General features: G+C 25.9%; 2 protein-coding genes across 2 annotated transcripts in view; both read left to right on the forward strand.

Moving 5' to 3' along the window:
• Nucleotides 1-493, forward strand: part of LOC119669496 (amyloid-beta-like protein) — a 42,928-nt gene extending 42,435 nt beyond the window's left edge. Inside the window, exon 11 of the mRNA XM_038079400.1 lies at nt 206-493. Coding sequence (XP_037935328.1) covers nt 206-313 — 108 coding nt within the window. The 3' untranslated portion in view covers nt 314-493. The remainder of the gene's footprint in view (nt 1-205) is intronic.
• Nucleotides 494-15,122: 14,629 nt separating this feature from the next.
• LOC119668558 (cytochrome c oxidase subunit NDUFA4-like) lies at nt 15,123-16,277 on the forward strand. The gene is made up of 4 exons (XM_038078113.1): nt 15,123-15,141; nt 15,711-15,840; nt 15,911-16,057; nt 16,121-16,277. The coding sequence occupies exons 2-4, from the start codon at nt 15,799-15,801 to the stop codon at nt 16,202-16,204; spliced, it is 273 nt and encodes a 90-aa protein (XP_037934041.1). The 5' UTR covers nt 15,123-15,141; nt 15,711-15,798; the 3' UTR covers nt 16,205-16,277.
• Nucleotides 16,278-17,287: the final 1,010 nt, after the last annotated feature.

Here is a 17,287-nt window from a genome sequence, read left to right on the forward strand (position 1 = left end):
GGAAACCCAAATTGAAGAAATATTAAGCTTCGTCGATATGTTAATTAAGTATTCCTTATACAAAATCATCTACAGTACTAAAATGGTGTCAAATTGATTATCTAGAGTTTTAATAAATAGTTTTAGAAGTATGTTAGTACATTTTAATTGTAAACATTTTGCATAATTCTTTTTATTAATAAATTTTTTTTATATTTCTGTTTAGAATGCAACAACACATCATCCTGTTGTACCAGAGGAAAAAATTGTAGCGAATATGCAAATCAATGGATACGAGAATCCAACCTACAAATATTTTGAAGTAAAGGAGTAAAGAACAAATATAAGTAAAATATTTCAAAACAAAAAAACTCTAATCTAAACTTCAAATCAATCTTAACAAAACCAAATATATATGCAACACAAAGATCCTTTTTACAGGAGCGGAGTTCCAAAAGTAAAAGATATAAACCAAAATAAACCAAAAAATATTTAACAAATAATTTAATATATAAAAATGCTAAGCAATTAAAAAACATATATATATAAATATTTATATATATATATTAACAACAATAAGAAAACTTAAAATGAAAACAGCAAGAAAATTTGATTTAGAAAAGAGCAAAAAATATAAATTGCATTAAAATTAAGAAGAAAAGAAACAGAAATCAGCAAGAAAAATTAAGAAAATTGAAAATATTTAGAGCGGTAAAATTTAAGATTTCAAAATATTAAAACAAAAATAAAATAAAAACAAAAATTTTTCTTTCATACTTTGTTGTTCTTGTTTAGAAAGTATTAAATTTATGTGTAATAATGATATTAAAAATAAAAAAATTAAAATTAAATTTAATAAAAAAAAAACAAAAAATATATAAACTTAATTTTAAGCTAAACGTGGAAAAAAAATTTTACATTAAAAATGCAAGAAAAATAACAAATAAATAAAATTAATTTAAAAGTCAAACGGAAATAAAATTAAATTTAAATAAAAGTTTCATAAAAATGCAACATTTTCCTATAAATAAATAAATAACATGAAATGAAACAGTTGCTTGCTGTTAAAATATATATTTATATATGTATATATATATGTATAAATATATATGTTATTTGTATAATTCAACACATTTATAAATATAAATATTTATACATATATATATATATATATATATGTATATATATACACAGTATATAAGGACGACTTTAAGCAAAGTAATTGAAAATAAATTCTCACTCAGTAAATAAAAGAAGAAATATTCTCATTTGCTAATTTAAGCTAAAAAGTATTTATTTATAAAGCTAAAAATGAATGGTATATATACACAACATTTATATATATATACAAAAACACTTATATATGATTAAACGAAAATATATATAAAGAAAAAATTTACTATACATTAAATAAAAAAATATGAATAAATAGAAAATTATACGCATAAATAAATGAGCTCTCGTCTTTGAAATTCTGTCTGTAATTGCTACAAATTAATTACAAATTAAATACAAATTAAATTATTATAAGCCCGAAAATGTAATTCAAAACTGATTATATAAATATTATAGTAAAATCTGCTGCTTTAGTATGACATATATATATAATATATATAAGTAAAATGATATATACATACATTATACAGATGCTAAATGGTACACTTATTTATATATTTATATATATACAAATACAGTTAATAAAAACTTTATATAGAAGCACTTTACAATAATTTTTTTTTAGTTAAAATTGTTTTTATATTTAAATTATTTTTTAAAGTGTAACTAATATTCTAATATAGCTCCCCACCAAACTCCCTGCTCCTTACGCTGTGTATATTTACATAAGTTTGTTAATAATGAATTCTTTTATAATTTAAATCATATCATTTTCGAATTTATTTTATTAATTAATAAATTTAAGTAAATATTATATATATATATATAAATAATTTAATTAATTTATGTCCAATTTGCTTTGATACTCAATTGTTTTATAAATATTTAATTTAAAGTTAATTGAATTTTATTATCAGTGTGTATTGTAGTTGATATAAATTGTATATTTTATGCCATTATTATATTTAATTAGCAAAATAAAAATAAATTAAATTAAATAAATGAAAACACTTTTGAGAATCTTTTTTTTAAACTATTTTCATAAAATTATCTAATTTTTTTTTCATTTGATAAGCTTTCATTCGATTGCTTTATCAACTTTCTCCCCGCTATTCTACGCTATACTCCCAACTACAAATTGCTGTGACAACGTCTATGTTTAATTTATTTAAATACATAATAGCAACTAATTAAAAAAATATAATATTGAAAAACTTATATTCTATTTGCTTTTTAAGCTAAAAATAAATAAAACAATTGAACAATTAAAAAATTAAATGTAACTTTAAGTAATCAAAAAAAAAAAAATTCTGCTAGTCATTGTTTATTAAATAATTTATTGTTTAAAACTTTTTATTATATCTACCAAGAAAAAGAAAGATATATATAAACATTTTCAAAATTAAATAATTTTAAGACACTCAGAAAAAAGTTCATGTAAACATTAAAAAAATATATATACATATATGTAGGTATCTTAATTATTTGTGTTAAGATCTGTATTAAGTGTCATGCCCCGATAAATATTGGTAGCAATTTTTAAGAAAACATATTTCTCAAATTTGTGTATGTAAAAATTTGATTAAATTTGCGATTAACCTAACTTTCATACATTTTATAGATTAGCAAAGCTTTGAAAGTCATTTAAAAGATAACTCTCTTTTTTTTCTCTTTTTTTTTAAATATTTAAATAATAAATAAAATTATGTATATTAATTTATTTTATTTATTATAATTTATATGGTATTTATTTCAATTAATTAAAACTTGGACATGTGTCCATTTAATTCCATTGAAGTCATAAAAATATTATTGAAACATCTACTCTAATAATTTGTACATAAATTTGTGAAAACTTAAATTATGAAGTAAATAAATTGACTTTCAAAATGGCAAGCGTTTATATAAACATAAGTATTATTTAATAGAACTACTATATAAAATAAAAATTTAAATTATTACATATTGTAAAATTATTTCTCTTCAAAGAAACATTCGAAAAAGAAAACATTTTATTATATTGTATACATAATAGATCTGGAACTCAATTTAATCGGCGCTGCCCTTTACACTAAATTCGCTCAACAGTTTGCTTTCAAAACCTAACAGAAATTAACAAATAAAATTTAAAATATTTTAAATATATTAATTAAGAAATAAAAATTTATATATTTTTTTTTCTGATTACCCCAATCTCTACCACATTCTCGCTCAATCTACTCATTCTCTATTTAAGTTTTTCTATCTTACTCTCTATTTCACTTTTTCCCATCTCAATGTGTCTTTCATTGCTTCCATCTTACGCTCTTTGTATTTTCTATCTCGAAAATTATTCTTTCGCTCTGACATTATTCTTTCTCTCTGACTATGTTTTCTCTCTCAAATTATTGTTTCTTTCTCATACTATTCTCTCTCTTATACTATAATTTCCCTCTCATAATATTCTTTCTTTCTCGTAATACTCTCTTCTTCTTAAACTATTTTTTTTCTATCACCCTTTTGACTGCAAAAGTAGCCATATTGTTGTCCTTATAAAGATATAAGTTTAAGTTGGCTGTCAATAAATTGTGGAATAACAGAGTCCGTACATTGACTTATTTAGTAGCATTTTCTATAACACTACTGTACTTACGTTTTATTACGTATACAATATAGAAAGTGTAGTACTAAAATCGACAGTGCAGTAGTTACTTATTATATTCGTTAAGCCTGTTAACTGTTACAGAACACAACATATCATATAGTATAGTACAGTAGTATATATGATGCATTGGTAATGTCATAGATCACTAAGGTTGAAATTGGGATTTCAGTATGTTGCACTTACTATGAACCTGGAAACATTGACTAACGTTTCTTTATCAAATTGATTTCATAATGCATTCAAAGCTTATGAATTTTCGCACAATCTATATGGTTAAGTAACTGCTAATGCAATGTCCTGGTTTCACTTTACCACGAGAATATTATATAGCTTATGTGTAACTAGATACTATGCAAGAATTGATTTTGAAATCAAATGTAATATGTATTAGATTCAATAACATGTCATAAAGTTCAAAACATATATTGATTAACAATCCTTGAAGAGATACAAAATATTTTCATATATTCGTGTCTATTTAAAACTTTTGGATCTAACGAAAATCTTTTATTACTATTGAAATGACACACTACTACGACCTATGAGATATATTCTGCTATATCTATGAAAATGTTATTGAGGCTTGATTTGAAATAAATTTTTATTCAACTTTTGAAGAAAAATTATATATTATATGTAATAATTTATTTTTTATGTTTATATTTTTAAAAACAATCTTTGAAAAAAAAATTCTTCTGAGTGTAATCACAGCAATTAATTAAATAAAATTTAAGTAATAATGCAAATTTTGAACAATTTTAAAAATTTAAAACAAAAACACAAAAAAGATCAAGAAACCTAGCGTAATAAATGTATTTGCAAACAAAACTTTTCACAAAAGATTATAAGCAAAAAAATAAATATTAAATAATAAAACATATATATAAATATATAAACAATTAAGTCAGAATAATAATTATAAGCAGAACATAAAGAAAAAATTTAAAAAAAAAATACCAAAATAAAAATTGTACTAGTAAAAGCTTAAATATATTTTCATTTATTCATTTTAATAAAAAAAAAATATAAAAACAATAACAACAATTGATATTTACACTTTTAAATTAGTAAAACAACAAAATGAAAAAAAAAACATAATGGATATGAAAATGAAAATATAAGAGAGAAAACCCCGTCCTGCGTAAAAAATATCATTAAAAAGAAAAATTTTTACAAAACTCGCATTTCTTTTTGTTTCAAATATGTTTTCATTTAACTTAAGTAAAAATAAATTTAAAAAAAAAACGCAAAAAAATTAATTATGTTTAGCATTTAAAAGTAAAAAAAAAAAATATTATTATATATATATATAAATGTACTCAAGACAATTGTAATTGCAACAATAATTGTAAAACGCTAAAATGTATTTCAACATAATAAATATGTAATAAAAAAATCATATTTTTTTTTGCAAAAATATTATTAAAAATTGTAAAATGTTTCAAAATTCATTCAATGTAAACCAAACAAAATATGTAAATTTTTTTATTTAATTTTTTGAATTTTTTGTGTTCTCTTTTCGAAATATTTTGCATAAATAAAATAACAGAACAAAACAAAATGTCGTTTTAATTTGAATTTTAAAACTAAAATATTTATTAAGCTAAGAATAAAACAGGGTTCGTATTTGCTCACTCATGAGCAGCTCAGGCTCATGAGCAAGAGCCAATTCATATGTGAGCCCATAATTGGCTCATATTGAAGAGCTGCTCACCAGCGTGAGCCTTCAAGTTTCTCATATTGAAGAGCTGCTCATGAGGTCTCACAAGCCGAGAGCTCGCGAGCTCAACTGTTTAATAAAAAGCGATTTATTAGTTTATTTGCTTTATTTATTTTTATAAACGTTATATGTGAAAATATATAATTTCATATTAAAACAATATAATGAAACAATAATTTGAATTTGAAAAACAAATTTATAAAATATTATTATTTTCCACAAATAAACAATACAAATATATTTATTGTTTATTTTAAGAACTTTAATTATTTCCATATTATAGTTAGTTCAAGGTTATTAATATTTTAAATCTTTTTTAATGACATGTTTTCACAAAAAAATAATAATAATAAAATCTTAAATTGGGTGCATGAGATCTCATGAGCCGCAGCTCATTCTTTTGCTCACGAGCGTGAGCCCATTTATAGCTTAATGGCGTGAGCGTGAACCATCGTATGAAAAGAGTTTTTTGCCGGCTCATGAGCCGTGAGCATGGGTACGCAAATACGAACTCTGGAATAAAATACAAGGTACACACGTTCTAACCTATTGCACAACAAATCTCGAGTGAAAATTGGCTTTAGACTAGTCCAGTGACAACTAAACTCAGACTTACTAAACTCATATTTACAAATGGTTTAGATGTTCAGAAGACGATATAAATCCCCCAAATATCATCACAATGATTCTGAGTCTATGTGAGTCCCAAAACTTTGTGCTAAGATTCATAGTTCAAAATACTAAACTTGTTAATATGTATTTAAAAAAAATTGTTAAAATATTTACAAAATCATATAAAGCTCAATATTTAATACAAAGGCCGTCTGCGAGTTCGAGTAAATTGAGCTAAAGCAAATTGAAATTTTCTAGGGTTTTTTGCACTGTACTTATGTAAATAGTTATTTATTGCACTTATTTATTATTTTTGGTTTAAAGTTTTCTAATTTATTTATTTATTTATTAAACATCTTATAAAATTTTCAGAATGATACCTAATTTACCTAATTTTTATTTAATTTAATAACAATCGCTGTCATACCAGCATAATTCACTATTTCCCTCAATTTACCATCAATTTACTACTAATTGCCAGCTAAAAGGTAATAGAAATAGAAAACAGAGCACAGTCGCTCAACTAATTATTGTGTTTCGCGCATAATTCTTAACCGATTTTACTCACCAGTATCTTATTAACAAGATATTTTAATTATCTATCAAATGACTATATATTAATAACTGTTGAAATAAGATAAAAGATAAAAAAATGACCTTGAAATGAAAAATTTCTGTTTTTTGTACTGAAAACCCAACTTTGCTCGAGTGACGCAACGTCATTTTTAATCCTATTGGTCCAAAACTTTGGAAATATCATTTTTTTTGGTCAACGGCATATTACTAGGCGGTGCGCTCATTCAAAACTTCATTTTTAATTTTCCTCCTTATAACGTGAGCCACCCTAATAAAGCATCTATACCACTCCGTCTTGCTTTTGAACTCCTGTCAAAATTTGGATCATTTTCAACAAATTGGTTCATAATTTCAGTTGTAGCTTTCACCATCAAAAGCTCTTTTCGATAAAGGAGTAGAGATCAAACTCCACCATCGAAAGTTCTTTTTACTTTTCTTCTTACTCAGTTAATTCTTTGAGCTCATTATTAGAAAGGCTAGTTGCTGTTTCTTGAACTATTTCTTCGACGTCTTTCACAGTTACCTCATCTAAACCGGTTTGTTTCGCTAATTCCTCTATTTCTTCTACTATTTCATCCATATCAGCAGAGCGTCCAATTTCTTCGCTCTTACTTAAATCTGGCCAAATGCTCTTACATACTCCTTTCAAAGATCTTTCTGTTATCTCATTCCAAGAAAGCTTTATGTTTTCTGCAGCATTCATGATGTTGCAGTTTTTCCAAAATTCTCTTATTGATTGCTTTTCTTCTCAGTCTGTTTCTTCAAATATCTGCTTAAATGTCAGGTTGAAATACAGCGCTAAACCGAATCAGCGCTAAACGAAACAGCGTTAAGCGGGGGGTCTTACTGTACTTGACCGCAGTCTAAACACAGTTTAGAGTTTCTCCATCGATATGACTATGGCTATTATAAAAAAAGGAAACTTCTACAAACAAAATAAATGTTCAGATGACAGTTATGATCAGTATTGCGAACAGCATCATATTTTTTTTCGGACACAAAGATCATAATAACACTCAGTGAAGAAAACAACACATAGGTAAGATTTTTCATATACTTAAAAAAAAATACACGATTTAAACGAAATCTATATGATTTTATTTATATCATATACAAATTTAACAAAAAATTTGATACCAGCATTATTGTAAAATGTTAAAATATGGATTAAAAAAAACTAAAATTTAGACAAAATGAATAGTAAGATTTTTTGGCCACGTTACTGGTCAATGCATTTCTGTAGAACATTGAATTTTAGAGAACGTTAATACCTCACAGAAATTTAAAAACTTAAAAATAATTAATATGTCATTAAATTTTTACAGTAAAAATAATTTCCATTAAAATATACTCTCAACTTGTAAATGTTTGTTTTTTAGGATCATTAAATCAGCGTTATATCCGTATGATCTTAGTGTCAGACTGCAGTAATAAGATTTATGAAATGAAGGAATGGGTAAATCGTTAGCTTTACTAAGACTGCAAAAAATTCCAACACATTTGTAAAATCATTATATTATTTTGGCTAAAACGAAAAAATTGAAGGTAAACTATATTATACGAGGGTCATTATTTATATTTTGAGCCTTGGCAACACTGATTGTTGTCAGATGTCATCTGACGTTTCCATACGAAAGTTTGACATTATTAAATATAACCTTGTAACAACACGGATTTCGTCGTTTAATTTTGTTGTGTTCCGGGTCGTTGCAATAAATTTCTTTATTAACCTGTTTGCTAAAATAATGTGCGACCTTCTAGTGTGTGGAACAAAAGTCGTTTCGATTTTTTTTAAAAATAATTTTATTAAATCAAAACTTACTCTAATTATAACATATTTATTATGCTACAGAAAATCCTAGTTACAATGGTTCTACCCGATGACATCAAAATGTTGAAGACGTTATATATTATAAAAAATCCTAGTTACAATGGTTCTAGCCGATGACATCAAAATGTCGAAGGCGTTATATATTATTTAAAACATCCTAGTTACAATGATTCTAGCCGATGACATCACAATGTCGGAGGCGTTATATATTATTTAAAAAATCCTAGTTACAATGGTTCTAGCCGATGACTTTAAAATATCAAAGGCGTTATATATGATAATAGGAAAAAAAAATATTAAAAGAGTATAAATGTGAACCCAATGACATCAAAGTGTCGATGACGTTATCTTTTTATATTAGCCTTAACCTATTTATTTGTCTTGGCGATTGTAGGGGTCTACTTATTTCGGTGTGCTGGCATTAAGTGATCTTTCATATGAATTCGACGTCTATTTATATGAAAAATCATCCTTTTTTCGTTCGTTGCACGCACATCCCCAAAAGTGTAATTTTTTGCACTTGCATTGACTTGCGAAGTAATGGCTATGCTGCGAGCATCAACCTTTTCTTGAAGCTTGACTTTTCTTGTGCTAGCTATGCGTGTTAAAACTGGTTCAATCAATTCAGGAATGACAGGATGCATGGTGGTGGGTTTTTTAAATATTCAAATATTTACTGTTAATAAATATAAATACTACCTCGTAAATAAAGGAAATATATAAATAGTGAATAAATAATGTAATTATTATTCATATATTATTATTATTAAAATATATTTCTTTATTTATGGTAAATATATTTCTAAGTTATAAGTTTATGTAGGGCGGGAATTTATACAAAATTTCGACCTTACAACCTACCTTAGACTTTTTGTCAAAAGAGTGACCGCAGTTCGCTCAGTGACTAAATTCGTAAAATTCGTCCAGTTTGTTCAGTTGTTGTGCTAGAAAACATTGATGCTGTGTAAAAACTGATACAAGTAATGCAAGATCGTTATGCGACCTACTGTGAGATTGAGGGAACCACTAATGCTGATGGCATTAATTGCACAAGCATATATAAAATATTGCACGATCATTTAGTGGTGAGAATAATTTGTTCTCGTTGTGTCGTTGGATCCCCTATCAGAAATCTCAAAAAGATGCTCGGGTCGATTGGTGCACACAAATACTCAAGAAATGGCGGTATTTTAAAAGACGTATCCAAAATTGTAACGAATCATAGGTCGCAGTCGACTGTACGACTGTCCATTAAATATGGAACAAACAAGTGTCGTCGGATCATTCTCCATCACTCCATCAAAACAATGCGAGTGCTTACACATTTCGTCCAACAATCGACTATTTGAACATTCAAAAAATCAAATAGATGGTTCCTACGTCGTACAGTCTTGATTTGGCACCCAATAACTTCTTCTCGTTTCCGAACGTGAAGAATAAATTACGTGTAAAACGTTTTTTGTCGACGAAAGAAGCTGTTGTTGCATTTAAAAACTATATATTGGAGGTATCTGAAGAAAATTGGAAAAAAGGCGAATACAATAAAGCAAATTTCAACAACAATTTAGTATTTTTCCATTATTCTCCATCATAAACGTAATGCATTTGGTTCGCTGTTTTGTACTATAAATACTGAATTTAGAGAACAATTATATTAACTAAAAAAGAAGTTCATAAAACAACACATATTAATGTATTTCATATGTTAAGCGGGTTAATATTTTATAAAATTTATTAATAGTATTTAAATTATATACTTTCTGACTTTATAGTGTATTTTTGCGATCACAGTGGCGTGTTAATAATTATTTTGAAACGTTCACTGTCTTAAATGAAATAATATTGTTTGTTGACATATCCATCAAGCGAAAAATTAACCTCATCAGTAAAAAAATCCATCCGCAACTATCCACTTCAACCCAATTCGAAGAAAAACCGTTTTGTTGACTACACAATAGTGAAATCCACTATGAACAATTTTGAGGAAACTTAGTGTACCAAATCAGCGCAATCTGTTACCAGATAATAATTAAGCAACAATTAAATCGAACTGAAATCAAGTATACTCAAAGCTGAAACTGGCATTAAGTTAAAGTTTTTCGCCCATATTGTTTAACATACTAATAATGATACGTAAAAAGAAAAGCTTACTCTACTGATGCCAAATGTGATCACGAATGCAGGATACGACGCAATCGATATATTATTATACACTCTTATAGCAAATACTGACGAAAGATTAGAAAAATAAAATTGTTATACGGATTCGAATAGCAAAGAAAAGACAAAGACAAAAATTTATTTAATTTATTGAAATTTGATTGACCATACAACGCTGTTTAGCTTTGTAATTCCCAGCATTGTAAAATTTTTTGCAGAAGGAAAAAAAAACGATAGTCTGACTACATTTTCTTTTATAGACGTTTATTTAAAATGTATCTCAATTCTACAAAATTGATAGAAAAAAAGGCTACTGACAGTTTTATCTTGCATTTGTGAGACTTACATATTTTTAGATTTTGTCATGCAATATAGCAGTTTAATACGTTAATTTATTTTCTTGCCGACATTGACGAGTCTTTATGTCGACAAGATACTATTTAAAAGTTACACAGATTTGAATAGAAAAGAAAAGGACAAAAATTTATTTAATTTATTGAAATTTGTCTGACCATTTATTTTTTTCTATTTTCGTAAAAATTCACGAGGTTGTCTGCTTTAAACGGCTTTCAAACACCAACTGAACGACGTAGCTTGCTCAAAATTAAAAAGTTGCCCACTGGTGAATTACAGCTGACGACAGCGAGGGAAATTCAAAAAGTTTTTGACTTATCAAACCGCCCTCGTATGACGCAAAAAAATATTTTTCAAATAAACAAGTGAGGGAAAATTGTTGTAACTTCCATATAGCAGAATCTTTCGGGTCCTCATTATAAGGTCATCTGATATTTCAACTAGGAATTATTATTCCTACACTATAAGCTCTGATAATCCACATTAGTAAAGAAAATTTCTATTCATAAAAATAGAAATATGCTACAAACGCATACTCAGATAATATATCTGTAATATACCCAGCGAACATTTTCAATCGCGGAAGAGTCTTCCGCGAATCGTAATGGCGAGCAATTTAATCGCAGAAGAGTTTGTCTGAGAGTCGCAGACGATGCTTTCGTTGTGAGAACTTGTCGGCTCATCCGCGATTCGCTTAGAAGCGTAAAAAATAAGTCTTCTACATGCATCGCTTATGCGTCGCTTAGAAGCGTAATAAATTACTCTTCTGTATGCATCGCTTAGAAGCGTATTAAATTACTCCTTTATGTATCACGGAGTAGCGTTACTCCGCTACTCGGAAGAGATAGAAAAGAAACAGCGAATATAAAATTTAAAAGAAGTTGAAATAAAAATTTTTGATTTATTAAAATGACTCGTTTCTTATTGGTTTATTTGTAAAATTATATACAAAAAAAAAAAAGCAAATAATATAATAAAATAAGTATTAAAAGTAGTTTACCATATATTTCTTATTGCTAACTTAATGCTAATATTAATTAATATTTTTAAAATACTAGATATTAAATAGATTTTAAATTAGATATTAGTTATTTTATTAAAGACACATTTTATTGTATTTAGGACGTGTGCGAGTTAGGCTAAGTTGATGCTAAACCAAATGGGAGATTTTTTGGGATTTTTTGCACTGCATACATTTAGCTATTTATCAACACGTATCGACACATCACTACATTATCGGTACAACTTAGAATTTCCCTCATTTAGAACGCAACTTAGCCTAACTCGCACACGTCTTTAGTACATTACATATTTTAAGTTATTAACTTTGAATAATAAGATATCAAAATATTACTTACCTATATATATTTAATAAAATTTTGTTATTAAAATTATTTTATTTAAATATATTTATTAAAATTTCACAACACAAATGTAACACTTCAATTGCACTTTAAGAATAGAGAATCCAAAGTCGCATATGTAAATATTATGTTACAGAAAAAAGTGCGTAATAAAGGAGTAACTTAAAGACACATTCGCCAAACAATCGTCGAGGCGAGTAATAATTGCACTTCAAAAATAGAGAAACAAAAGCGACATACGTAAATATTATATTACAGAAAAAACAAAGAAAGCAACTTAGTAATTTTTAGAGAACAATCGCTTAACCATCGTCAAGGCGAGTCATAAGCGACGCATTTTGACGATTGGCGATAAATGAATCGTCTAAATGCTGGCTGGGCAGAAACAAATGCAGGAAATTTCAATGGAGAAGATACGGGGGAATAGAGAAATTAATGCATATATAAAAATAAATCAATCTCAAAAATCACATATATCTTGAACTTTCCGATAATACAATTCAATAATTCGCAGAATATGTTTTGTATACATTTTATAGAAAAATAGTGGTGAAAAAATTTAAAAATTGCAAGAGAATATAACTTTCTATTGACAAAAAGATCGTTTTAAAACATAGCAACATAGCGTAACAAAGAGATTTCACAACCACTTGTACATTGTCTTTGACTACTTAGCAAAATAATTTACTGTTATATATTGTAGATATATATTAAAATATTATTTATATTTTATATAAATTAAATATTACACAATATACAAGTATGATAAAAGGACCATTTTGTTCGAACACATATGCATTATTTATTTATGTACTTTTTTTTTTTTGTAAATGATGCATTTATTAAACAATGTGTATGAAAATATAATTACAAAGCAAAATAATTATATAAATTATAAATAAAATTGTTACTTTCCACAAGCAGTAAAACATAAATCAAACCTTTGTTTTATTGTTTTCACTCCTTATTGTTAACTCTTTTCTTGTGAAATTAAAAAACACAAATACAAGCGTAAAAATAATTTTACCGTTCATACCCACCCCCCTGTTTTATTGTTACAATAAAGACCGGTTGAATAATTAATAATTAAATAAATGAAATAATTTGTTTATTCTTATAATATTAATAAATGTTAATATATTTAATCAATACATGTTTATAAACTGTTTTTGAAATACCTTGATTAATATGTGTGTGTGTGTTTTTCCCAGCTATTTATTTACTCACTTTCGTTATAACTTATGTCTATTATGGCTTATTTTTATATCGAAAATAATTTCACTTTAATATATAAATACCACACTCTGTTAATAATATTAATATGTCATATTGTATGCCAAAAAATGATTACAACTTACATTAAATACTTCTAAAATTTCCGAAACTTTCGCAAACCACACCGATTTACACTCGCGCAGCTTACTTTTAACGACCGAGTGACGCCATTACTTAAAAAGAAACTGAAAAAGAAACGTTATTTTCGCTTAATCCCTATGCACCAGTTTGGATGTCACAAACGTAAAAGTACTGCCAACTCAAATTAATTGCTAAATTAATTTTATCTATTTTATATGCTAAAATAATTTTAAAAAATATTAGCATAAATAATTTTTTTTGTATCATATAAATATATGTAAAATTATATAAATTTTTATAAGAAATATGTTGCTTAAAGTCATTTATATTTATATTGTATGAACACCTCTTAGTTTAAATAAATAAGTTTTAAAATTGTTAAACATAAAATGATTATTATAAAAAGCTATATTTTGTATATAAATAAATACGGATATATATTATATAAGATATAATTGAAATGTCTATAAGCATATACATATATATGTATACTCACAATAACTTTTCGCGTTTTTATTTTATTTTAAATGTACTTATAGAGTAAATTAAATTGCATGAATTGCTCCAGGATGACAACTAACAACAAAAACTAAAAACTCTGTTAATATGTGTCAGTCATTCTGTTATGTCAGATGTAAATAAAACAATTTTTCAGTTGAGATAATTTTTGTATATGCACTCCTCATAGGCAAAAAAAATTGTCTTTTTACAATAACATTTTGCAAGTTTTAATACTTAACATGGTTTAAAAAATATACTTAAAACTAATTTATGTGCGCTCAAAAATATTTATTGCATTTAATACATTTTCAGGGCTTGGATTATATTATACCAATAACATATTTTATAATACAAAGATAATAAGGATAATAAGTTGCTTGTACCATACATATCAGTTAGTTGTTAAAATTATATCAGTTAATTTCGTAGAACATAAATATTGCGTATAAAAATATGTTCACATCATGTGGAAGTTGATTATGTTTAGCCATATTTTTTACTTTGCCATTGTATTTAAAGGGAATTTTTTGAAGTTGAAATTTAAAAATACGCAATACGTAGTACGTATTAGTACGATTACGTACTCAACGAAATAATTTTTTTTGGACGCACCATTATTGAGATTCAATCAATTTTCCAGTGTCAAATCATATGTTACAATTAAATTTTAACTCTTGTATACAACATAATATAAAAATGGTTAATGGAGTTATAACCCAATTCAAGCGAAATCGTGGAAGTTTGGTTGTTGCTTGAAATTAATTAAACAATTGTTTTTAAAACCAAATAAAGTGATATTGTTTTTCAACACCTTAACATATTAAGTATGTATGTGTGCAAATATTGTCCATAATATTATTTAATGATATATATTTTTATATAGCTTATGTCATGCATGAATTGCAGCAGCAAAATTGTTATTTTAAAGGTAAAGGTAATTTTAAAGGTGAAAAAACAAAAAAATTAATTTATAAATAATTGATTATAAAAAAGTAAAGTCAAAGAAAGAAATACAAAAAACCATAAAAAGGTAAAGAAATTAATAATCTTTATCTGTGGAGATTAAAAATCACCACAAACAATCAAAAAAAAAAATTTATAAATGATTAATATACTTATCAAATATGTCCTAAACTTATACCCAGAATTAATTACAAAAAGCAGAACAGTTCTTGCCTCTGAAGAATTTTTAATAAAAAATATAAGACATATCGTAGTATTCAAAAGCAAAATAGGATAAAAAACAATAAATGGGAGTTTGTAAATATAAAATCCTTACTATCTTACAAAATTCTTATTAATGGATTAGGACGATTAAAAGTTGAAATCAGCAATAATGCCATCAAAAACTTTTTTTTTGAGTTATATACACCCAAGTTATATCTTAGTATATAGACACAACTATCATTTTACTAGATTATTTGTATATTATCACAGCAAGCAATTTATTGTTTAAAATTTCTTTATTCTTTGAAAAATTTTATAATTTACTTGTAGTTCAGTTTATTTAAAAAAGTTCATTTGCTTTACTGTAACTGAATAATACTACACATTGTGCCTTGCTGCGTTAAAACTATTTGCAGATATGAAGGGTTTTACAATTGGTGGTATCAGAAAAAATCCAAGTGTAAGCAATATTTAAAATAATTATATATTAAAAGAATTGCATTTTTATAACATATGATCTTTTGTATCAGTTGATTCCTTTATATCTTTGTGTGACTGCGGGTTTTGGTTTAGCTATTTCCTATGCTGTTCGTGTCGCAATAAAAAATCCGGATATCAGTTGGAATCGTAAGGATAATCCTGAACCATGGCAGGAGTATAAGAATAGGCAATACAAGGTAATATCAGAGGTAATTGTTAATAAAACAGATTTTTTAAATAAAAGATTTATTTTTCAATAGTTCTATTCACCTATTCGGGACTATAGCGAATCCAAAACTACTACACCACGTTATGAGTATAATCGCAAATCGCACTATGAATAGCTACTAATAAGAATGAAACTTTTAAATTATTTAAGTATATTACAAAACTTTTGAATTATATTTATATAAACACTGTACGTCATCTGTTGAAATTTGCAAATAATAAAGAAGTATTAAAATTTATCGTTTAAGTAAATTGTTTATTACTAAACACATAATATATTAGTGCAACACATAAAATTACTTTATTATACTTTATATGATATTGAGAATCTAAAATCTTAGAAAAATTTATGCCGTTTTCGATTGTTAAATCTGGATTCAATCTAGATTTGCTCTCAACCTGTTAAGCTTAGTTGCACAATCCAACATTTTTAGGGTAATGTAACATTCTTGTAGTGATATTAATACACATTTATATTTTCATCAAATTGAATCAAATCACACTTTATATATCAAGTCATATAAAATAGCTGTTAATTTCTGGGCAATCTTGCAACTCTAGCAAAATATGTAGACTCTTATAAATTAATCTCGGGTGTTATACATTTCGCAAGAGATTTACCAATCGAAAATAAAAATTGCATTAGATTTACTAATCGAAAGCGGGATAAATATGACCTTAGACTCAAACACATTTTAATTAAAAATTTGAACTTAAAACATTAAATTTTTATAAGTAGTAATATTGGATAATATCGAAAAATGACAAGAATAGGCCAACAGAAAAGAAGTTGTGTTTTATAATGACCATACCAGGCCATATACATCTTTAATGGGTCGAAACAATTTCATGGATCTTGTTTGGGAAAAAAGATAGACCCCAGAAGCTCTGCAGTGAATGAATTATGAAACTATCCTAAAAATGACAAAAAGTCAAATAAATAATGATTAAAATGTAATTGATTTAAATTGACTTTTAAGAAAGAATAATTTTCTTTAAAGAATATACCAAAGAATCACAAATACTTTTTAATATTATCTATTATTGAATATTGTTTAAACCCTTATTATGTTGATAAGTTGCATTTCATGCACTTCTTTCATATATGTATTTATTATACAAATTTAACTTTTATTATTATAATACGATATATCAAATGTGTACGAAGAATTTTGATTTGTAATCATGGATACTGATCA

Source organism: Teleopsis dalmanni, chromosome 1, assembly GCF_002237135.1.
Source record: "Teleopsis dalmanni isolate 2A chromosome 1, ASM223713v2, whole genome shotgun sequence".
Classification (NCBI taxonomy): domain Eukaryota; kingdom Metazoa; phylum Arthropoda; class Insecta; order Diptera; family Diopsidae; genus Teleopsis; species Teleopsis dalmanni.

Bases quoted from the DNA above. Each gene is read 5' to 3' on its own strand.
- LOC119668558 (XM_038078113.1), top strand. From the start codon at position 15,799: ATGAAGGGTTTTACAATTGGTGGTATCAGAAAAAATCCAAGT. The intron at 15,841-15,910 runs GTAAGCAATATT...CTTTTGTATCAG, and splicing joins GTATCAGAAAAAATCCAAGT to TTGATTCCTTTATATCTTTG. The intron at 16,058-16,120 runs GTAATATCAGAG...ATTTTTCAATAG, and splicing joins ATAAGAATAGGCAATACAAG to TTCTATTCACCTATTCGGGA.